Below are 25202 nucleotides of genomic sequence, written 5' to 3'. Positions count from 1 at the left end.
GCTACATTACTCCACATCCAGTATCTGAGCAACACAAGCTGACCAGGGGCTCCCAGGAATGAAACAGGACCATAAAAGTGATCTCCCATGCCTCCAAACTTGAAAACTGCAACATTCTGGCTGTTCCAGACATGCGGAGCTGCTGAGTGACATCTTGAACTTCAAGATGAAGCATTAATGATGAGTGACGAACCTGGAGTGTCTGATGAGAAACCAAAAAATCTCCAACTTCGATGTGGAATGGGAAAATAAATTTCAGTTCACAACTTGAATGTCAAAGGAACAGGGCCAACCTGATAGAAGTTTATAAAGTTAAGAGAGGCATAGACAGAATGGATTGTCGGAGTCTTTTGTTTTCAGGATACAGATGTCATTTACTAGGGGACATAGATTTAAGGTAAAAGGGAATAAGTTTAAAGGAGATGTGAGGAGGTGTTAAGTGCCTGGAATGTGCTTCCGGAAGAGATGGTGGAGGTAGAGACGATGACAATGCTTGAGAGGCATCTTAAATGGAATAGGCAGGGAATAGAGGGATACGCACTGCACAGAGGCAGAAGGTTTTTAGTTTAGAAAGGCATCACATGTTGGCACCCTCTTGGCGGGCCAGAGGGCCTGTTCCTGTGCTGTACTGTTCTCTGTTCAACTGTAAAATGTGATTGTTTCTCCTATATGTCACCTAAGTACATCGACAAGTTAGTAAGGGGGAGTTTGAACAACACCACACAAGGGCTTGTCTCTGATTCATTCTTTTAAGCTGACATTGGTGCATTGACTACCTAATGCTATCAAATGTTTGATTGAAACAGCAGTGGAGTTGGTACGGAGATAATTACTGCGCAAAACAGTGTTGAGCTGAAAGTCAGATTAAGGCTCAGCGATGTTTTAGACACTGGTAAGCCGAGAAAAATATCCACTCCTATCACCCTGCGTGTTACACTGAGACTCAGAGAATGGAGGATAAAATGAATAATTCCATGCACTTTGCTTTTGATTTCTACAGCACTAAAATTAAACTGCTTATTTTGTGTTTTCCTTGGGGTAGCTCCTGGGTTGCACTTAAATTCAAAAAGTAATCTTGTGCTTAAAAAGGTTGGAGACCACTGGGTTAAAGGAAACACAATTCTAAACTATGATGTTAGATTAATCAAATGTAGTACATTCTTATAAACTTGAGCTATAGAGCCGAACCTGCTCATTAATTTAAGTAGACAGAGTTTTAAATGGAAGGCATTGATAAAATGCCATTTGAAATGTAGTAGCTCATTAATCCAGAGACCTGAGTAATGCTCTGGGCATCCGTGTTCGAATCCCACCACGCCAGATGGTGGAATTTGAATTCAAGTTTTAAAAAACCTGCAATTACGAGTCTAATGATGACCACGAATCCATTGTTGCTTGTCTTAAAAAAAAACATCTGATTCACTAATATTCTTTCAGCAAGGAAGCTGCCATCATTACCTCACCTGGCCTATATGTGACTCAACTAGTACAGCTTCATAAACCAAAATTATCCCACTTTCTACTTCCTATTAGCAAACCACAGCAATATGGTTCAATATAAAATGCTATCTGGGCAATCAAGGACAGACAGTAAATGCTGGTCTAGCTAGGGACACCGTCGTCCCATGGATGAATAAAAATAAAATAAGGCAAAGGGGCTAACGTATAATCGTGGAAAGTGCATTGGTTTGCTAATAGGAAGTAGAAAGTGGGATAATTTTGGTTTATGAAGCTGTACTAGTTGACTGTCACAGGAATCAGTGCTACATTCAGAAATATTTACAATCCACATCAATAATTTGAGTGAAGGATCTGAATCTATGGTTGCTAAATTTACCAAAGGCACAAAGATAGATGAACAAAAAAATTTGAAGGGCACAGAAGCAGTCCTCCAAGCAATATCAACAGGTTAAGGGAGTGGGCACACTTTTGGAAGAGGGCAACTGGCATGGGAAGGTGTGGACCTGCCCACTTTGGCAGGAAGAACAGACAAGCAGTATGTTGGTTAAATGGTGGAATTGCAGGACCCTGCAGTATGGAGGGTTCGGTGGTTAGTTTGCATATACAGCAATTAATTAGGAAGACAAATTGAACATTGTCACTTATTGCGAGGGGAATGGAATTAAAACAGGGACCTTTTACTGTAGTTGTACTGTATTGAGTTGAATAGACCACTTCTGGAGTATTGTGTACAGCTTTTGACTTACATATAAACAATAACATTGCAACAGAAATTGTTCAGAGAATACGCACAGGCTATTTTCCCAGAGCATCAGAGGCTGAGGGGTGACCTTATACATGCTTATAAAATCATGAATCCAAAACTAGAGGTTGTGGGTTTAAAGTGAGAGGGAAGAGAGAAGGTTTACTCAAATAATTCCTGGGCTGAAGAGCTTGTCTTCTGAGGAATTTTTGGACAGGTTGAGTATGTATCAATTTAGAAAAATGAGAGGTGATCTATTTGAAACATTTCAGATGGAGAGGGTTTTGGCAGAATGGAGACTGAGTGGACAGCTCCCCCTGTGGGAGATGCTAGAAGTAGGGAGACACATTTTAAAAATAAGGGGTCTCCAAGACAGAGATGAGGAGAAATATGATGTCACAGGGGGTCATTATTCTGAGAAACTCTCCTACATCAAAAACAATTGAGCTGTGTCATTAAATATATTGAGTGCTGAGTACCGGATTCTAGACTGAGAACAGAGCCATGTAGCACAGAAACTGACCCTTTGGCCCAACTCTTCCCCACCAACCAGATATAAATAAATCTAGTCCCATTTGCCAGCCTTTTCTATTCATATACCCATCCCAGTGCCTTTTAAATGTTGTAATTGCACCAGCCTCCATCACTTCCTGTGGCAGCTCGTTCCATACACATAGCACCCTCTGTATGAAAAAGTTACCTCTTAGGTGCCTTTCAAATCTTTCCCCTCTCACTTTAAACCCACAACCTCTAGTTTCGGATTCATGATTTTATAAGCATCTATAAGGTCACCCCTCAGCCTCTGATGCTGTGGAAAAATAGCCTGTGCGTATTCAGCTGAAACGCTCCAACACTGACAACATCATTGTCAATTTTTTCTGCACCCTTTCATGTTTAACAACATCATCACTACAGCAGGGAGACTAGAACTGAATGCAGTATTCCAAAAATGGCCTAACCATTGTCTTTTACAGCTGCAATATGACCTCCCAACTCCGGTACTCAATGCACTTACCAATAAAAACAAGCATACCAAAAGCCTTCTGCACTATACTGTCTACCTGTGGCTCCACCTTTGAGGAAGTGTGAACCTGCACCCCAAAATTTCTATGTTTAGCAATACTCCCCAGGACCCTACCATTAAGTGTATGAGTCCTGCCATAATTTGTCTTACCAAAATGTATTACCTCACGCTTATCTAAAATAAACTTCATCTGTCAGGCATTTAAACGATCTAGAGGATAGGCAGGACAATGGAGTTCTGGCCACAATCAGATATTTAAATAATTTACCTGAAAGTTATTGAAGGAGTTTTTTAAAAAATTATTGATATAGCTGGCTTTATTGCCTAGTGTTTTGAATTGTAAAGCCACTTCATTTGCCTTAAATATTGAATCTTCTTCAGCAAGTTCCTTTTGAATATTTGAGCTTAAAATTGTGAAGGTGATGGCCGGGCGATATTATTGCTGGATCATTAATCCAGAGACTCAGATAATGTTCTGGGGACTTGGGCTCAAATCCTGCCACAGCAGATGGTAGAATTTGCATTCATTAAGTATTTGAAATTAAGAATCTAACAATGACTATGAATCCATTGTTGATTTTCAGGAAAAATCCATCTGGTTCACTAATGACTTTTAGGGAAGGAAACTGCCATCCTCACCTGGTCTGGCCTATATGTGACTCCAGACCCACAGCAATGTTGTTGACTCTTAACTGTCCCCTGGGCAATTAGGGATGGGGCAATAAATGCCACCCCAGCCAACAACGCCCCTCATTCCATGAATGAATAAAGAAGAAAAATTTTCTGGATAATGAAGTTGAATTGCTGACCATCCTTATTATTCAGAGCTTGGTTAATCAAATGAAGATTTAAAATTCTTTCTTCTTAGTTTGCTTTTCAGAAATGTTCTTGAATTTCTGCCAACTATATTCGAAAAATGTCTAAGTATTTCAGTCGTTTCTGCTCAACAGAATTATTTTCAAGCATTTAAGGATTGTTGGAATGCTTAAGAATGTAGAACTTCTGCAATGCTGTTTTCTTTTTCAAGATGAAGGAAAAGACTAACCGTACACCATTTATCCCCTCTACTTGGTGGGATTCTTGTCATTTTTAAAAATATGGATATCTGATGCCCATTCTGCTTCTTAGCTGTGTGACTGACACCTTTCTAAACTGAGAAAAATGATATTGTGCTGTTTAATTGTCTTTAAGAACATGTTTGATTGTACAACGAGATTAAACATGCCTTCCAAAGAATGTGTTTTTTACATAAATGCCTTCTGCTTTGACCTTTTTCATTAGTTATTTGAGTGATACTGTCAGTTTACCAATTTTCTTAAGGAGTAACATTGTCTCCAAAGCAGTTTAATAAGAACTGCTGATGCTGGAGTCAGTGATAATACAGCTTGGAGCTGGTTGAACACAGCAGGCCAGGCTGCATCAGAGGAGCACGAAAGTTGACGTTTCAGGTCGGGACCCTTCTCCAGAAATCAGATTTCTGAGGAAGGCTCCCGGCCCGAGCCATCAGCTTTCCTGCTCCTCAGATGCAGCCTGGCCTGCTGTGTTCCTCCAGCTCCACACTGTGTTGTCTCTTACTCTCTCCAAAGCCTTTTCTCTAGATTTTCCTGAACAGCTTTAAATAATTATTGTGATGCTTGTTTACTGAATTCTAAGCCTTACTGCAGTTTCTTAGTCTTGGATATTTTTTTCTTTTATACAAGAATTTTCACACTTCATCTAAGGAAATTACTTTGCATGTCCAACTTTGAGGCTTTATCCTGGATTTATGATTTGGATTCAGGTTTACTCAGCCTTTTTCATGATATCAGGCTGTTTTTAAGCTTCTACAGGCAGGTAAAGTATTCCTGGATAACAAAGTGTGAAGCTGGATGAACACAGCAGGTCAAGCAGCATCTCAGGAGCACAAAAGCTGACGTTTCGGGCCTAGACCCGAAATGTCAGCTTTTGTGCTCCTGAGATGCTGCTTGACCTGCTGTGTTCATCCAGCTTCACACTTTGTTTTCTTGGATTCTCCAGCATCTGCAGTTCCCATTATCACAGGTAAAGTATTCCTGTTGCTTCTGCAAGTTTACTATCTACAGGTTGCTGCTTCTGCCACAGAAGCTGATGTGATGGTGTGTGCTTTTAAGATGCTGAATATATAAGTGTACACTCAGTGTTCTTACTGGAATTCGTTTCTTTCTTCTTTGTTTACTTTTTCTTATCTGCAGATCTTTTTATTTCAAAATATACTTTATACATCAAAAAAAACTTTGTGTATATACATAGTCACAAACACAGTTCAGTTCTGTACTGCAGCATATCGAAGAACAAACAAACCTTGGAGTTTGACTCTATCCAAACCAGCCAAAGGCATCTCTTACTTGAACCAGATTACATTTACATTTATTTGTTGCACCGGTTGGGGGGGGGTCCAATAACTGAACAGACCCTCATTTAACTTCAGCAGGAAGGCCTTGGCAGCAGCTTTCCCAAGCTTTAGTGTATCCCTCACTTCTGCACCTTGGAACGTGCCAGTCTGCAGTGCTCAGTGGGGATCAACTCCTTGCTCTGGAAGACTGATAATGATCAGGCAGACCAAAGAGCATCTCTCACTAACTTGATGACTGTAACATATGTAAAAGTGAAAGCTCACACTGGCTGGTTGAAATTCACATTGCTACTCACCATGGTACACATTACAGTCATGTAGGCTAGTGCATTAGAGTCGATTCACCAACATTAATCCGCCTTATAGATATTACTTACTGATACCAAGTGAGAAAGGCTGAGCACTCAATTTTATTTTGCCAGAAGAGAGGTTCAAATCCTGTTGAAAAAAATATGGTCATTACGTTAAATTTAATAGACAGTTATGTGATGTCTGAGTTATGTCAGGATCTCTTGCGATCTCACGTAAGGGTAAGTACAACCTTATGTTTTGTACTGTACAGTGCAGGAGGAAGCCATTCAGCCCATCATGCCTGCAGTCTGCTATCAAGTTGGCTTTGTTATCTCAGCCAATCTCCTGCCTTTTCCTCCATGTCCCTGCACCAAATATTAGCCAAATGATCATCCAATGCTCTCTCAATTGAACCTGCCACCACTACATTCTGTATTGGTTGTAATGAGGCCAGCCTGCTGGGCACCATTGAATATGAGTTCCCTGATTGGGGCTGTTCATTTGGTCCAGTTGGGGAGCTCTGGTTGACAAGAAAGAGTGGACGGAAAGGATTTTGAACCCTCAGAATGCCTGACTTAGCGAGGGGCAGTGCCACAGTCAAGCTCTATGCATTTGGAAATAAAGGGTGACCAGTGATGGGGTGCCAGCCTGTGAAGAGCTATTTTACATTCTAGACCCTAAATACTCGCTGTATGAAGAAAGTTTCTTTCTCGCATCATCCTTGCTTCGTTGACACATCACCTCAAAGCTTTACAACTGAAACATGTGAAAAACCGAGATCACAATGGTTAATTCGTGCCAGGTACAATCCTTTGTGTCCCGAAAGGTGGAGTTTATCCTGTGACAGCAGTTAACCTCTTCAGTTACTAACTATCTGACATGTAGGCAACTAAGTTGATTACAATGGATCGCAATCATTCAGGGAGGCACCTTCCCACCACCTTCTCAGGAGAAACTATGAACACGCAAAAAAATGCTCAGCCTGCACTGCCCCACATCCTATAAATTAATTTAGACAAAAATGAACAATTAATCCTGAGCTGGATGGATGGTAAGTTTCTACGAGACAAAAGACAAAAACGAAAACCCCGAAGCAGGATCCAAAATTTTGAATCTGTTTTTCTGTCCACACATGCTGCCAAATCTGCTCACTGTTTCCAGTGATTCTTGTTTTTGTTTCAGATTTCCAGCATCCACAGTTGCTCTTTTGCATTTTTTTTATTGTTTGGTATTCCATGCAGGGTTGGCTAAGCTGAATGAGTTTGTATGGAATTCACTGTCGCTATTGGGAGCATCAAAGGAAATACATGTTTGTGGTTGCAAATGTACAGGAATAGCAATAAAGAGGGAGAGGTTGTGAAATTGGACTCCACGAGCCAGAGGGCCAATAATTGACACATTTACCTGACCAGCTCTGCCATGTGATAAATAACCTTGTTGGATAGGCTGTCAGCAAGATGTTTCTGTGCAGATGTGGATCATGGAATCCCTACGGATTGGAAGCAGGCCACTTAGCCCATCGAGTCCACACTGACTCTCTGAAAAGCATCCCATCCAGGCCCATTCCTACCCTATATCCCTGCATTTGCCATAGTTAATCCACCTAGCTTGCACATCCCTGGGCTTTGGGAAGAAACCAGTGCACCTAGAGAAAACCTGCCCTGAAAGAGGGAGAATGTGCAAACTCCACACAGACTGTAACCCAAGACTGGGATTGAGCCTGGGTTCCTGGTGCTGTGGGACTGCAGTGCTAACCACTAAGCCACTGTTCCATCATAAACTATATGGATTAAATGGCATTTCTCACTGTTTCTGCCATTCCCTTGAGATATAATCCTTGAAGCAAATTTTCTTTCAGAAAGGCACATTAATGAGTATTTCAGTTGGAGAACTTGCCTGGAAATTGCCTGAGGGAAATGTATCTGGATGAAAATATGTAGTAATCCGGGTGGAAAATGGAGCTGATTCAATTAGCTCAGAAAGCTTACTGATACCTGTCACTTTCAATGATGAAAGGAAAGAGGACCTGCATTTATATAGCATCTTTCATTACTACGGGATGTGCCAAAGTGCTTTACAACCAGTGGAGTCCTTTTGAGTTGTTGCAAATTTGTGGTTTTGGAAACACTTGCCAATTTGCACAAAACTAGCTCAAACAAACAGAAACGTGATATGAATCAGATTATCTGTTTTTGGCAAATATTGACTGACAAACAAATATTGAGAACTCACCAGTGGTTCTTCGAAACAGTGGGATGGGAAATGTTACAATCGGCACAGATTGAGAGAGAAACAGCGATGCTTTGATTTAGCATCTCCCCTGAAAGAGGGCCCCTCCAACAGTACAGTACTCCATCAGCATCATATTGGAGTGTGATCAAGGCTGCACAGTAGAATTCAAATCTGCAACCTGCTAGTTCCAAGCCCAACATATTAACTGTTAGTTCCTGCTACAATAATAAAACTGTGGACAGAATGGAGAAAAGTCAATAAAATGTTGGAATACATGGGTGGAATCGGATTGTTATATAAGGCGGTTAGGAGATGCAAAAGTTAGGGTCAGACATCATAAGATACACTCCACCCATCAGAGGATACGAAACTGATCCTAGGATGAATCCTAGGACCTGTCTCTAGAGTGCTTTCCTAAATGCTAAGTTCATGCAGCTAAGTAGTAATGTTTACTTAGCCAATGTCTAGCCTGCGATCTTGCAAGAAACTCTCATGTAACACAGATGGGCTATAAGTAGATATTAAGCACGATATGGTAAAGCCATTCACATTAACAAGGCTGAGCCCATCTTCTGCCAAAGATATTGTTGGGCATCCTTCCTCACTTGTTACCGGTAATCTGAATGAGAAGTTTCAGCAGCAGTGAATGTAACCAAGCCATTTCAGATGGTTCCAGTGGACATGTCCACAACAGATGCAAATAATCTGTCCCATCCTGTTTCCAATGTTTCCTTCTCACCCTTCTCCCCAACTACATTTCCCAGGTCCGTGGTGGGGGGGGGGGGGGGGGGGGGGGGGGCGCAGAGATGCCTGTTACCCAGGTAGTCATGAAGCTTTCTACCCAGGTGGTTGTGAAGCTTTCTACATTGTAAAGCTTGAACCCCATTCCTTCAGAAATTGAGAAACCTCTAGGCACAGGTAAACCTCTCCAGAGATTATGGTTTAGCTGTGTACCTGACTAATGTAAGGTACCCATCCTCTAATTAGCTACCTGACTGTTTGTGGATGAGACTTGTGTGTTTTCTGCAAATACAAGTTTATTGCTCATTGCACTAATTATTACAATAACACAATAACCTCCCATAACATGGCCTCTGGTGTCCTGTGGTGATTAAGAGTGGCTTGTTTCAAGGATTTGATGCTGCATGCCTTTCAAAGTGAGAATCCTTACTGAAGTGATGCACAGAAAGCAACATCTGACACTGCAAAGTCCAGGAAAGCAGCAGCTCATAAAGGGCTGCAGTAGCAAAACCGGGGAAATCTGTGGATATCTCAGATAAAATGGGACAGCAGGATTTGGGGCTGGAGAGCCAAAGCAGAAAGTAGATCAGTTTTTGTCATCTAAATTTTAGAGGTGCATGGGCTACATCTAGTAAATGTTTGGATTTTAGCTGAATGGAAGAATGCTGGGAGATCCTGCAATAGCCTGTCACGTCCCACGAGTCTGGTCACATGTGGACGTTGGTTCTGAGACATTCATTACAAGGGTCACCAACTGATACACAAAACTGTTCTTTGGAAAGGCCCCATTTGAAGCTTTGGACATTACCCTTTGCCGTTGTGCGTATACTCTCACTGTTTGGCACAGCGATCTTGGTGATGGTAATGGTGCCAAGCAGTTACTAAACAGGCTAATCTTTGTTGCTTGGCGATACCTCTGGAATGTCGCCACCCTGGGTGCATCCTTGTGTCAACTGTCCTTCAAATAATGCGGGCATCCACAGCAACATGGCATCATGACTGCTTCCTGGGAAGCAACAGGCGTGATCTGCCACCCTGGCAGCATAGTAGGTATCCATTAAGTGGTAATGCAACTAATAGACTTGAAGCTCAATGGGATCCCTTTGTACCTCTTTCCACTCAAGAGAATATGAATTTTATCCTGTCTGACTGTCCCTCCTTCTGGCTGAATCAATGCTGAGTACATCATTTGTAAAGAGGTGCCCTACTGTCTGCCACATATGTGTTTTAACTCTTGCAGATGTTTCCTATAAAGGTGCGTAAGGAGCTTTATGAACAAAAGCTGCTTGATATTCACAATTCTGCCATACTTATTTTCAGATGTGTCACGAATCAGACCTGGTAACTCTTCAGGATGTAAGAGTCTGATACAGATGCTATGAGCAGGTAATTGTAGTGACAGACACTGTCACTGGGCTTGTGAAACCCAGAATAGATGCTGATGCAGTTAAGGGAGTTCACACTAAGGTTTTCCACAATGCTGTTTAAACCACTTCAAAATTGGGTCTGGAAATTACCAAACCAGGAGTGTTTTCTTCAACATTTTCAGGCTTGTGAAGCCGAGAAAATTTAAGCTCTCATGGAAGCAGACTCACAGAACAGAAACTGGGGAGAAACAGTTAAGTGGAACTTTAAGATTTCATATAGAGCATGTAATATAGAGTGGTGAGCCTAAGGAATTCACTACCACAGAAAGCATTTGAGAAAATAAAACATTTAATGTTTTCAAAAAGGAGATATTCTAGGTGAAGAAATTTCTCCTCGTCTCAGTCCTATACAACCAATCTCATATTCTGAACTGTACCCCTTGGTTGTGGACTTCCTGGTTATTGGGAATATCCTGTGTTCATTCATCCTGTCTAGTCCTGTTCGAATTTTATAGGCTTCTATGAGACGCCCCCCCACCCCGCATCATTCTTCTAAACTCCAAGAAAAATGGGAACCTCCTGTTGTTCCAGAAAGGATACAAAGGAGTTGTGGATTAGGTAGTTTATAATTAAATGAAAGTGCTTGTATCTTTATTTGTGCTGCTCCATTCATAAATTCAAAACATTCAAAAGCACTATACAGCCTATGAAACACGTAGGAAATGCAATCATTGTTATTAGGTCAAAAATACAGCAACTAATTTCTGCACAGAATCATCCCACAAGCTGAAATAGAAGGAGAACACTGTTTTGGAGGGATAGTAAGAACTGCAGATGCTGGAGTCAGAGATAACACAGTGTGGAGCTGGAGGTACACAGCAGGCCAGGCAGCCTCAGAGGAGCAGGAAAGTCGACATTTCGGGCCGGGACCCTTCTCCAGAAATGGGGGAGGGGAAAAGGAGCTGGGAAATAAATAGAGAGGAGGGGTGGGGCAGGGTAAGGTAGGTGGGATGGTGATAGGTGAGTGCAAGTAGGGAGTGGTGGGGATTAGTCAGTGGTTTGAGAGGACCAGATAGGTGGGAGAGAAGATGGACAGGTTGTGTCAGGTCGAGGAATGAGAGGGAGGGTTGGCCATGGGATGAGGCTGGGGGTGAGGATATTTTAAAACTGGTGAAATCCATGTTTAGGCCACTGGGCTGTAGGTTTCTGAGGTGGAATATGAGGTGCTGCTCTCCAGTTGTGACACTGTTTTGGAGGACCATTCCTAGTCTATACACTAGGGGGAGCACTCCCACTTTTTCAATATTTTTGTGAGACATTTTACATTTTCTCGAGAGGCTAGGCAAGACCTTCAGATTAACACCTTCTCTGGAAGTCAGTACATTTAGCAGTACAGTGCTCCCTCCACACTCCGCTGCGTTGGCTTTCGATTATGTGCTCAGGTAAACATGGAAAATAGGGTCAGGAATAGGCCATTCGGCCCTTCGAGCCTGCTCCGGCATTCAGTGCAATCATTGCTGATCCGCTGTCTCAATGCCACATTCCCGTGTTGTCCCCATTGGCTTGATGTATTTAAAATATAAACTGATTTGGGTTGGCTGGGGTGTTCTTGAACTCTTGACCTTTTAGTTCAGCGATGAGAGGGATACCGACAGAGCCCAATCTCTCACGGCAGCAATAACACATGAATCATCCTTTAGGAGATGCTTGCCTCTCAGGGTATATCTGGATGAATGAGCAGCCAATTTCTCAGTTGTATCCGAGGATTGAACAGCTCAGGAACAGTGAGTATTCGTCCTGTTTTAGTGGAATGAGCCAAGACCAACCGATTACTTGCTCACTGAGACGGCGTGTTCTCGTTCAGACGGCTCGTCACCATGCTTGGTGACATCATCAGTGGAGCCTCCGATGAAGCGATGTTATTCTACTCCGCTTGGAATTTATACTGTCCGGTCCGTTATAATGAGTACTGTCGTTTCCAGTTTTGATCTGGATGGGTTTGTAAATGGGGTCCAGTTCCATATGTTTGTTGATTGAAGTATGGGTAGAGAACCATGCCTCTGGGAATTCCCGTGTGTGTCTACGTTTGACTTGGGCCACTATGGTTACTTTGTCCCAGTTAAACTGACTGTCTGAGTGTACTGATATTAGGGAAACTTAAGAAACTTAACATGACAAACTTTCCTTAATATTGGTACACTCAAATAATGAAGGCCATCAGTTTAACTGGGACAAAGTAACCATAGTGGCCCAAGTCAAATGTAGACACACACGGGAATTCCTAGAGGCATGGTTCTCTACCCATACTTCAATCAACAAACATATGGAACTGGACCCGATATACAAACCCACATATATCAAAACCGGCAATGACAGTACTCACTATAACGGACCGGACAGTATGAATTCCAAACAGAGTAGAATAACATCACTTCATCGGAGGCTCCACTGACGATGTCACCAACATGGTGATAAAACATCTGAACAAGAAGGAACCAGCTTGGTGAGCAGGTCAACAATCTCACCCACAACTCGAGCTACAGATGTTTGCCAAAACTTAAACCAACTGATTACAGCCATGGTGGTGTCATTGGAGCAGACTGGGTGAAGCTAAAGATTCAAATGTATTTTGTGCGAAGATCTACTGTAGTGGTAACCCATTGATAGTGAGTTACTCCCCACTGAGACTTGAGGCTCACTGCTTCCTTCACAAGAGGCCACAACAATCAAACAAGTCCTTGCTGGTTCCTGATGCCAATCAGAGTTCAGAGAGAGCTGCTTCTCCCTCGCCGGCCAGATACAAACCCAGTACACAATCACTGCAGTTTTAATTTGCAATGCTTGTGTTGTTACTAAAGGAGCAGACTGCGCTGGACTCCCCAAACTCACCGCCCCCAATCCCAGTAAGAGCCTGTCCCTGCTCAGGCAGGCCAATTTGCAGCAGTTTCCTGCTGCTCAGGTCAGTAGTTGACGTGAACCCGAGACTTCTACCTCAACCTGGGGAGGAACGACCCACCATTAGATCATAGAACATGGGAGCTGTAGTAGGCCATTCAGACCATTGAGCCTACATTGCCATTCAGTGGGACCATGGCTGATCTCAACATGCTTATCTCCACTTTCCAGCATCTTCCCCATTACCCTTGATTTCCCTCCTGATTAAAAAGTGTTCCTCAGCCTTGAAGATACTTGATAATCCAACTTCCACAGCCCTCTGCAGTAAAATTTCAACAGGTTCACTACTCTGAGGGAAGAAATTCCTCATCATCTCTCTCTTAAATATGTGACGTCATCTGGTCTTGACTCTCCCACAAAGGGGAAATAACCTTTATGCACTGACCCTGTCAATCCCTCGAAGAATCTTGTATGTTTCAATAAGATCACCTCCCATTCTTCTCTATTACATTGAGTACAGGCCCAACCTGCTCAACCTCTTCGCTTAAAACAGTCTTTCCATGCTTGGTATCCACCAAATGAACCCCCTGTAGAATATCTCCAATGCAGGTGTATCTCTACTTAGATAAAGAGACAAGAGCTGTTCATAGTATTCCAGCTGTGGTCTGACTAGTTGCTTGGATAGCTTTCACAAGACCAAACCGGTTCCCTATCAGATTCTGCCTCCAAGCAGGGGCAGACCACCTGTTATGATATTAACATGGAATCCCTACAGTGTAGAAGGGCCATTCAGGTCCACACTGACCCTCCAAAGACTCACCCCCTCACCCTGCATTACCATAGCTAATCCAAATAGCGGGCACTCTATGGACAATTTAACATGGCTGTGCACATCTTTGGACTATGGGAGGAAACCGGAGCGCCCAGAGGAAACCCGGGCAGACACAGGGAGAATGTATAGACTTCACACAGATAGTCACCCGAGGGTGGCATTGAACCCGGGACCCAGGTGCAGTGAGGCCGCAGTGCTAACCACTGAGCCACTGTGCTGCCCTTTCACAGATAATAACAGATCTCATAACAATTTATGGGCTGTGGGCAGTCTGGACCTTGAGGGGCAGGCAGTTTCATACTGCTGAAATTCTGTGGTTAGCTGCATGCACTTGAGGCCGAGAGATGTTTTGGAGCAGATATTGCTCAGTGCAGATGGAATGATAGCAGCAGCATCAGCTTAGCGGAGCTGACAGCTGGGGCAAAAGGAAGCCAAGAAAGACCTGGAGTCATGGCCGTGATTAGGTGCTGGAGTGCAGCCTTATGAATCGAATGGATGTGGTCTTGGGAGGAGAGGCTAAGCAACTGAGAGTCGAACATTCATTGTGAAAATCTCAGATAACATGGTATAGAGCTGGGTGAACACAACAGGCCAGGCAGCATCAGAGGAGCATAAGCTGACATTTCAGGTCTGGATGCTTTAATACCTGAAACGGCAGCCTTCCTGCTCCTCTGATGCTGCCTGGCCTGTTTTGTTCATCCAGCTCCACACCTTGTTTTCTTAAACTCCAGCATCGGTAGTTCCTACTATCTCCTTGTGAAAATCTCAGTTGGAGCAGATTTTGAGGGAAATCTAAATGAATGTCCTTGAAAGAAGACAGCTGGAGTCCATCATGAGGAAGACAGAGTCTGTGGCTCAAGTTGATGACTAATATCTGGACGTTGCTGATAAACTCAGAGGATCTGCCTTGTTTGTGCCTGATATTTATTAAACAGCACATGTTGCATTCGACCATAGTTTGCCCATTTATTCATGTTTACCTCATGTTAATTCTAGCTGTTAAGGGTATAATACAGCTTCTTCTTTATCAGACATAACAAGGTGTAGAGCTGGATGAACACAACAGGCCACACAGCATCAGAGGAGCAGGAAAGCTGAAGAAGGGTCTCGGCCTGAAACATATCGATTGTATAAGTTAGGGTGGATTGGCCATGTTAAATTGTCCATAATGTGCAGGTATGCGTAGATTAGGTGTGTTAGAGGGGGATAGGTCTGGCTGGGATGCTCTGAGGGCCGGTGTGGACTTGTTGGGCCGAAGGGTCTGTTACCGCACTGTCGGGAGTCCATCAGTTAAACAGTTGTACTATTTTCTCTTGGTTCATTTGGAAGTTTGGTATCTTATGGCTTTATTCTATTAGTGAGTAAACAGTATTTAGAATTACAAAAAAGTTACTGGTCTGTTTTCAAACTCATAACTAACTTCAAATCTACTCAGGCTTTGTAGCACCTTTGTGTTGGCAAGCACATTTTTCTGTACCCAAGAGACAATCTCAAAGTATAATTCTTTCATAAAATTACTGCATGCACTCAATCCAATCAATCATTTCAGATATTAACTGAATCACAATTAATTTTCTCAAGTTCAATGTTAAAATTCAAAACTGAGCAGTGAAATGTTGTGTGCCAGGCAACAGTTCCCCAAGAGCTCTGGCTGAACTGTTAAATAAACTCCACAAAGAAAAATCTCATTATAGCTGCTCTAGTTTCTTCTGTATTTCTCCATTTTCTTGAAGGTTCATTTTGACAATTGCAGCCCTCTATGAGCCTTTCAGGTTGTAAGGTGGCAAGCTGATCGTCAGCATTTCCAAGGACTATTTAGTGAGGAATTACATGTTGGTGTGCTTCAGATATAGGACTCTTACTGTGCCTGTTTCGATGCAACAAATTAGATGACAGCCATTTTTTGGTTAATTTCTCTGGGCAGTGCCCTGACCAATCAAAATTAACCGTGTCTGATTTAAAATATAAGCAAAGTCTGGCAGTTAACTGTCAATCAACATTAGTGGTGATGTTCTGCATGGAAACACCTCTACCGATTAGAATTCACTCTCTGATCAATCCATACTCGCTTCTCACACGCTATGGATATTGGCTTTCGCCTTGAATTTGCATTCTTGCAAAATGTCCTGACGAGTGTGGGATGAAAAGCTTTGACTGAATGAGTCTTTCTGAGCAGCTACTCAAGTTTTGTGCTACCATATGACTCATTGTCACAAATGTTAAGATCTCTGTGGAGACCAATAATGTGAACTTCAGAAATTAAAGAAAACCAACTGAAAACGTGATGAATAGGTATTACCTTTAGAAAGTTTTACTCTTAGCAATCCAACCTGAAATCAGCTTCTGCTAAGTGTGTGAAGGTAATGTCCCCATAGTCTGACCAGACCATTAGGCTGTTCTCTTATTAGAGAGAGAGAGGTTTAACCTGAGTGTCACTGTACCTCCGGCAATGAGAGAGGTTCAGGAGGAGAGTCCTTCATGGTAACCTCAGCTGGTACAGGAATTGCACCCACGCTATTGACATCACTGCATTGCAAACTAGTTATGCAACTACCTGGGCTACTAAGTGTGCATTAACAGGTAAATTGCTGATGGCTATAAATGGCCACATAATGGTAAAACAGATCTTACAATTTGTTCATCGTATGAGTCATCGATCACACTCACAAAGCCCCCTAAAGTGTCTGCATTTCTCGTGACGATCTTGCGTGATTCCCAGCAATGCGTAAGCAACCAAAGGTTCCGGTGAAAATTATAAAGGTCTACAGACCCTCCTCATCTCTGCTAGTGCTGGTCTGAATGATGTAGATTCCCCCAGTGTTATCTTCAATATCTGAAACAGTTGCAGCAGCCGTATGTTTGCCTGTTCCCAGCTTCCCCAGCATTAGCCTGCATCTCCTACAGCCTGCCTTTAGTACACCACTTCAATTATAATCTGAACTTGGTCGACACTATATTTTCCTAACCGGTAGAACCAGTTTTAGTTCCCTCGGAGATTTTGGCTTCCAATTTCAGTCTTAGATACCCTAGTAACACATGGAGCCATTTACTTTTACCCCTTTTGCTTTGGCGAGAGACGATAGCACAGTGGTAATGTTACTGGGCTAGAAATCCAGAGATTCTGGCTATAGCTCCGGGGATCCCTGTCCAAGTCTCTCCATAGTAGCTGATGGAATGCAAATTCAATGAATTAACAGAATTAGTATTCAAAACAAGTCTCAATAACAGTGATTATTAGTTGTTATAACAACATTAAATGCTGCTAACAAATAATCCATCTGGATCAGGGAAGGCAATCTGACATTGTTGCCTGGTCCAGTGGGTATAAGATCCCACACCCACAGCAAACTACCCTTATCAAATGGCCAGACATGCACTCAGTTCTAAGGGCAGTTCAAGGTGGCACAGTTGTTAGCGTTGCTACCTCACAGCGCCAGGGACCTGAGTTTGATTCCAGCCTTGGATGACTGTGTGAAGATTGCACATTCTCCCTTTGTCTGTTTTGGTTCATTTCCACAGCCCAAAGATGCATGGGTTAGGTGGACTGGCCGTACTAAATTGCCCTGTAGTGTGCAGGCTAAGTGGGTTAACATCATGTGGTGTTACAGGGGCGGGACAGAGTGGGTCCGGATGGGGTCAGTGAGGACTTGATGCGATGAATGGCCTCTTTCTGCACATTCTGTTTGGATTCTAAGATTGACTAAATTCCTTTCCATCCCGTGAAAGAATTAAATGTAAAACAAGCTCTGGAACCATGGGTTCCATTATACACTCTGATAGCCATTCTCAGAGTTCCCATTATCTGTGTTCAGTACCTATTACAGTCAATCAGACACTGTTTCAACATCACAGTGACATTGTAAATGGGCTGATGCAGCACAGTTTCTGTCATCTAATGCCACCACCTTAGAAACCCATTCAAACCAGAGGGCTTGACAATCTGGATGACAAGTTGCACAATTGACCTTTTCTTCTTGGCCTTGGGGAGTCACAATGTAGTCCTCAGGAGATGGGTGAGGACAGAAAGGGGGCAAGAAGCTGAGACATGACCCATTGAGAGGCCTGTGGGCCTAAACAGCAGCCTGAAACCAGTCTGAGCAATCAACGCTCATAACTAGTGGTAGTGTGATTCCAGGAGAAATGTTCGTCGGTCTGGGTAAGGAGGGCAGTAAAGAATGAGTGATGATTTACTGTCACATGTACTCTACAATGAACAACACAGTAAAATACGGTGAAAAGCTTTTGAATATTTTTAGAAGAAAAAACGCAAACAGACGAGGCGAGCACTAACTGATGATGTCAGGTGCTGGTTTAGTGGAACCAGCTCTGCTCTCTGACTCAAACGTTGTGCATTCCAAGTCCCATGGACCAGTTGATTGTGAAGGATCTGCCAGAATTGATCATTAGAGTTAGAGACAGGGCAGTTGCAAGCGTGTGATCAAAGAGGGTTAGCACAAGTTGATGGCAATCTGGTGAGAGAGGTGGTAGGAACTGCTAATACTGGAGAATCTGAGATAACAAGATGTGGAGCTGGATGAACACAGCAGGCCAAGCAGCATCAGAGGGGCAGGAAAGCTGACGTTTTAGGCCAAGACCCTTCTTCAGAAATGTTACTGTTTGGCCTGCTGTGTTCATCCAGATCTACACCTTGTTATCTCATAATCTGGTGATACAGGTTGTCTGGCTTGTGGCAGAAAGAAGGATTGAAGTGAACACTGTGTGTTTTCTGAGAGGTGGTAAACAGTATTCCTCAGGGATTTGTCAGAGCACCTGAACTTTTCACAACGTAGGTGATTAATAATAATTGCTTTTTTGGGTGGTGAGTGGGGATGGAGTGTTGGGTGTCCATGTGACACTGGTTTCAGACTGTGCTGTCCTTTGCTGCTATGTGTGTTGATTGCTTGTTCCTGTCACCGATGACCCTGTTGTTTGTTTGGTTTCAGATGATGGTAAGCTGTCCCTGGATGAATTTCGGGCCTTTTTCTCGGACGGGACCCTCAACGAAGATGAACTGGAAAACCTGTTTCATACAATCGACTCCGACAACACCAAGTAAGACAATCCTTTCCTTGTGTATCTGACTGTTCCTCTGTGAGACAAAGACTGTTTGGTGTCAGTTTAAACCTACGCAGTGTGTAAATGTGTCAGTCATCCTGTTTTTGGGTAGGCTTTTTGGGAACTCCGGTCAGGGCACAAATCAATAAGGGTAAGATACACGCTTAGAGACAAAAAATACTGCAGATGCTGGAATCCAAGGTAGACAAGCAGGAGGCTGGAAGAACACAGCAAGCCAGGCAGCATCTGGAGGACAGGAGCAGTCAACATTTCAGATATTACCCTTTTTCAGGACTTCCGCTACAGACCTGAGGAAGGGGAAGATACACAGTTGGTTGCAACCTGTTTTTGGAGACCTCAAACAAGAGGCTGAAGGCGAAACTGAAATTACAGCCTCAGATTAGACTTGGTCAGTGGTTACTTTTCGAGATGCCCTTGCCAATGATCCATTTAGTGTAGGGTGTTTGAAAAAATAGCTGCTGCGTAATGCCAGTTTAAAGTGAAAGCCTCCCCAGTCGACGTGAGCCAATTCAGCGGCACCCATTACCCTGGTGCTGCTGGGAGTGGCATGAAGCAGATTCAACAACAACTTTAAAAAGAGAAGTAGATAAATACTTAAAATACAATGGAAAACAGTGGCAGAGTTTTGGGGAAGAGCAGGGGAGTGGGATTAATTGCACAATTCTTTCAAAGAGGCTGGCAGAGCTAAATTCCCGGTTTGTGAGTCACTGCAAAAAGAAACTGAAGATTTTTTTATATATTTATATCTGCATTCTATTGTCAAGCTCCAACTGTTGTTTAATTGCCCTGCCTGTGCTCTCAATCCTTCGATATGAAATATAGATGACCCGGTGTGATACACATTAGCGTGACTGCATTGGAGAGCTCAGTGTAATTGAGCCTGTTCCCAGTGTTTATTGGGTTCTCCTCACTCAATGTCATGCTCCATTCTGCCAGTAGTATCTAGTTTATGAACTGTGAAAGATCGGGGTCGGGTAAAAACATTAGTTAAGCAGTATTCTGTGTTGTTGTGGGCGCTGTCTCTGTCTGAAAATTAACTGCTGAATCTCTATCTGAAGCCAGTGTGACCAGCAGTTCACCCCATGGATATTCTCTAGGGCTCAGCCTTACAGATGAGAACGGGCCAGGGTCGCTTCACTGGCTCCTTTCTGGCTGTATGGTGAGGCAGCTGGGGAGTCCTTCAGTGAACATGTGCTGAAAGGGCAGTTGATAGTGCCGTTCAGGGGCCTGATCCGAGTGAAGCCCTGCCAAATCCAGTTGTAAATGTTGATGGACAATTAAGCAACTCGCTGGAGGAGGAGGCTCCACAAACATCCCCATCCTGAATGATGGAAGAGCCCATCGGTGCAAAAGATAAGGCTGAAGCATTTGCAGCACCCTTTAGCCAGAAGTGCCGAGTGGGTGATCCTGCTTGGCCTCGTCCAGTGGTCCCCAACGTCACAGATAGCAGTCTTTAGCCAATTCCAATCACGCCACACAATATCAGGGAACAGTTGGAGAGACTGGATACTGCAACAGCTACGGGCCCTGACAGCATTCCAACAATAGCGCTTGCAGGATTTTCTGCCAATGATTGTACAATGTTCACCATTCGTGACCCCGCAGGTACAGAAGCAGTTCATGGCAATATTCAGCAAGACCCGGACAATATCAGGATTCTGGGCAGGCCAGTTAGGACTGAAGTAGGACAAATTCCTTCACTCGAAGCCTGGTTTGTTCTCTCCCACAGAAGGCCGTGCAGGTTCAAGACACTGAATATGTTCAAGAAAAAGAGATCACTAGAAGATAAAACTATTAAAGAGCAGGGGGCGGGTGTGGATAGAGATAGAGGATCATGTTGAATGGTTTGGCAATCTTTGAATGACTGAATGGCCCACTCTTGCTCCACTTTTCTCTGCTTCCAAACATTGGCTGTGAAACACTTTGGGACATATTGGGTGAGGGAGAATAAGCTTCCAGATGCAGATCTTTCGTTCTGACAGACTCGCTCAGTGAGTTTTGATGGTTTGGATGTTTGAGTGGTAAGCCCAGCAGCTGAGTCTCCATGGCAGATGCAAGTGTCTGCCAACATCGCTCCCCCCACCCCTCACCACCACCACCACCCCCCCACCCCCCAACCCCACCTATTTGCTGGAGCTCTGCTTTAAACCAGACGTGACAGATGGGGCGAGGATCTCACTGATACTGAGCCAGAAATATTTTGTTCAGAGTTCAGAACCTCCCCCAGCCCCTGGCAGACCTGATCCGGGGCCATGGATAAGGTTGTTAAGAAAGCATCTGGTGTTTTGGCTTTCATTAACAGGGGGATCAAGTTTAAGAGCCGTGAGGTTTTGCTGCAGCTCTACAAAACCCTGGTGAGACCACACTTGGAATATTGTGTCCAGTTCTGGTCGCCCTACTATAGGAAAGATGTGGAGGCTTTGGAGAGGGTGCAAAGGAGGTTTACATCCTCTCCCAGTCTCTCTCCCTCTCTCTCTGCCTCTCTTATTTTGTAGATTGCATTGGATGCCTTTTCTCCTATTTCTCTGAAATCTCCTGATTTAGTCATGGTTTGATCTCACTGTCTTATTGAGCTAAAATTGACATTGACCAATTATAAAGGTTCCCATGCATAAAGTTGCTCTAAGTTACTGTCAATTTCACACAATTAAGATTGGAATGAAAATGCTTTTGTTCTCTTTGTGTCATTGATTTGCTGCACTCCTGCTCTGACCATTCGATATAACAAATGCAGATAATCGGAGATAACGAAGCACCTCATCAGAACATAGCCTGTGAAGTGTGAAACTAATTAGATCTTTTAGCAGTAACCACTTCCACACACTTGAATCTTCAGCCTCTCCCAGAATGATCTTCCCATTGCAGAAAGGCATGTATTTGTTTAACAATCTTTGAATGTTTCAAACTGCTTACAGCTAGTACTTTTGAAGTATTGTCATGATAATGCTCCAAATTTACATGCTAAATTGAGCATAACAAGGCTCCCATAAACAGCCATTCTCTCAGCTCCAAATCATGTTGTGATTTTGAGTCAGGAATAATGATTGACCAGGACCACGGGGACATCTCCCCTGAATCTTCTCTGACCAGCAGTGAGTTGGCAGCAGGGAAACACAACCTTGGTCTGACAAGTCAAGCAAAAAAGACAGTGTTGTTGACGGTTCAGCACTCCCTCAGTGTAGCACTGGGAGGGTCGTTCAGTTCCTGTGCCTATGCCAATGTCGTGGAACTCGAGGACAGAAATTGAGAGTCACACTGGGTTGAAAGTGGTTGGTTGTTGGATCAAGGATTGTGGATTTGGACTTTGTGACTCACCTTGGCATTGAGGCCAGGAGAAGGAGAAGGAGAAGGAGCTGTCTCCCAGATGTACTTTGGAAATGAAGGCCACTGCTGTCTTTTTTTATTCAGAACCCGTACAGCGTGGAAACAGGCTCTTCGGCCCAACAAGTCCACACCAGCCCACATCCCACCCAGACCCATCTCCCTAAGCTACACATCCCTGAAACACTACGGGCAATTTAGTATTACCAATCCAACTAGCCTGCACATCTTTGGACTGTGGGAGGAAACCCACGCAGACATTAGGAGAATGTGCAAACTCCACACAGACAGTTGCTCGAGGCGGGCATGAACCTGGGTTCCTGGCGCTGTGAGGCTACAGTGCTAACCACTGAGCCACCAATCTCTTAATGACCTGGGTCTTTGGTGGGCCTACCAGTCAGACCACTGTGGGCACCTTCAGCCTGTTTGGCTGTACGCACCCAGACCAGACATACACAGTTTGTGGTATCAGGCTTGATCCAAGTTTTAGGCCTCATTGTTTAAACCAGATGGTATAGCTCCATGTTCTTCCTGGTTATGGTAAACAATCCATTCCCCGTCAGATACAAGGACATTTGGATTTCCCCTTTAAAACCCAGGATGATTTTTCTGGAGAAAATCATGTTGGCTCGCAGTACAGCAACCTATTGCTTAAAATAGCATTGTTGCTATGGTAACCACTTGAGAGACACTGTACATATTAATACATACCGCTGGATGGTAATGTTGTAGTTGCCAAATTGACCTGTTTTATTGCTTGGTTGAACTTTTCCCAATAGAATACAATTGGGGAGCAGATAGGAGGAAAGAAAGATTAGAAAATAGGGAAGGAAAGGGCCTGTCAGTGACTGACTGCAATCTTTCACTTTTGGTATTAGAGTCGAACGTCAAATTATAGTATTCTGTCACATCAAACTAAAAGTACTCTTGCCCGTCTATTGTTGCGTTGAAGTAATAAATGTATTTCTTTCTCCTGTCTGTCTCTCTATCTCCCTTTCTGTTTGCTGCAGTCATGTGGACACTAAGGAGCTTTGCGGTAAGTTGGAGAATCCATCTCTCCCATTGCTAGGGTAGCAGGTTCAATCAGGATTAATGGGCCAAAGGGCCTCCATGGTCAGTGCGTGTTCACAGCAGAGAAATGTGTTCAGGCATCCAACTTGCTATTGTAAATGTGCGAGCTTTGCCTCCTTCCATTGGCTGTCCAGCTCAAATAGAGGGCTTCCACAACACCTGAGGCTGCTGGGATAGCTGTGGTGCCATAGCACACCTCAATCTTGCTGGCTAAGTCAGCTGCAGCATTGGCGAAGGTGATGCCAGTCTGAGGGAGCTTGCGCGAGGCTTCTTTCTAACAGCAGAGACTGGGCAACACGTGTCCTGATGTACCTTACCCCCATCCTGGTGCCAGGCCTGCCCACTGCCTTTGAAATTAGTTTGGCACCTCTCATCAGTGTCGCTGAATCGTGCCAGCTTTATAATTGGCACTGAGCTACACATTAAACTGCCACATCAAACTTCCAAGTTCAGGGGTGGACTCCTGAAATTGGCAACACACTTCTGGAATTGAGCTCAGAAAATTAGGCCGTATGTGGGGAGCCTGGGATTCAGAGCTGGGACTGGAGAGAGTACAGTCTCCACTGTGTTCAGTCACACCATTCTCCCTGAAACACCAAGGGCAAACAGATGCATTGGAATCTGCCCAGAAGTCATTTTGAAAGTTTCATTATTTAAATATTGCTCTCTGCAGTTTCCTTTTAAAGCTTGCTTCATGGAAGTGAATAAATTGTCTCACCCTCAGTGATCAAATCACAGAATAATGACAGCCTGTTCCCTCTGCTGACACAGCCGCAGGGTCATAAGCAGTCTATCCTGGGGATTATTGGATTGACTTTTGCAGATATAAGTGACCATTTTAATATTTTTACAGGGCAGAAGCAGACCAAAAGGCCTGCTTAGTTTATCCAAATGTTGATAGACCCATCCTGCCACAGACACTTTTTCACACTTGCCTCTGAATGCATCTGTTATTATTCATGTTTGTTGTAGGTAGTTCCACGTTCTCACATTCTCTGCAGGGAGAGGCGTTGCTCATGACTATTTGTGACTTGCTGATATTATGCTTCTGGTTCTATTTCTGTTTGCAAGTGGAAGCATCCATGCCTATCTTATCAAACCTTTGGAAAATCAGAAAGTCCTCAAGATCAGCCCTCAAAAATCATTTTTCTAGAGACAAGAAACTCAGCCAGTTCAATCTTTCCCAATAGCTATCGTCTCCCAATCCTGTTATCCCTCTGGTAAACTCTTCCCTTCCCCAATGTCTCCATGTTATTGTTTCAAATGTGGAGTCCAGAATGTTCGCCATATTTGTCGTGTGTCCTAATCAAGATCTGATACAGGTCTATTGTCAGATAATTGGTTTCCAACCGCTTTACTTCAGGTTATGATAGTGTGCACACTCACACAGACGCACTCACTCACACAGATACACACATATAGACACAGACACACACAGATGCACAAACACATGCAGACAGACACAGGTACATACAGCATTGATGCACACACAGGCAGCCACAGACAGACAGACAGACAGACAGACACACACACACACACACATGCACGCATGCTCAGGTACAGGCATACATGCACAAAGACACACATACACACACTCAGACACAGATGCACAGAGACGGACAGGCAGACACAGACACAGATACATACTCTTATACAGATGCACATAGTCAGACATATTCAGACTCAAACATACACAGATACAGCCAAACACACTCAGACACAGACAGACACAGATGCACACCCTATGACACAGGTAAATGCAGACACCCACTTGGATG

The 25202-nt window shown here is 43.6% G+C and overlaps 1 protein-coding gene across 2 annotated transcripts in view; it reads left to right on the top strand.

Annotated features, from left to right (window-relative positions):
- The window catches only part of necab2 (N-terminal EF-hand calcium binding protein 2), a 127098-nt gene that overhangs the window by 19278 nt on the left and 82618 nt on the right, over positions 1 to 25202 (top strand). For both annotated transcript variants that reach the window (XM_048546246.2, XM_048546245.2), the window contains exons 3-4: positions 18900 to 19008; positions 23364 to 23389. In XM_048546246.2, the coding sequence (XP_048402203.1) occupies positions 18900 to 19008; positions 23364 to 23389 (135 nt within the window). The remainder of the gene's footprint in view (positions 1 to 18899; positions 19009 to 23363; positions 23390 to 25202) is intronic.

This window comes from Stegostoma tigrinum, chromosome 16 (genome assembly GCF_030684315.1).
Source record: "Stegostoma tigrinum isolate sSteTig4 chromosome 16, sSteTig4.hap1, whole genome shotgun sequence".
NCBI lineage: Eukaryota > Metazoa > Chordata > Chondrichthyes > Orectolobiformes > Stegostomatidae > Stegostoma > Stegostoma tigrinum.
This window is presented reverse-complemented; position numbering and strand designations above follow the sequence as displayed.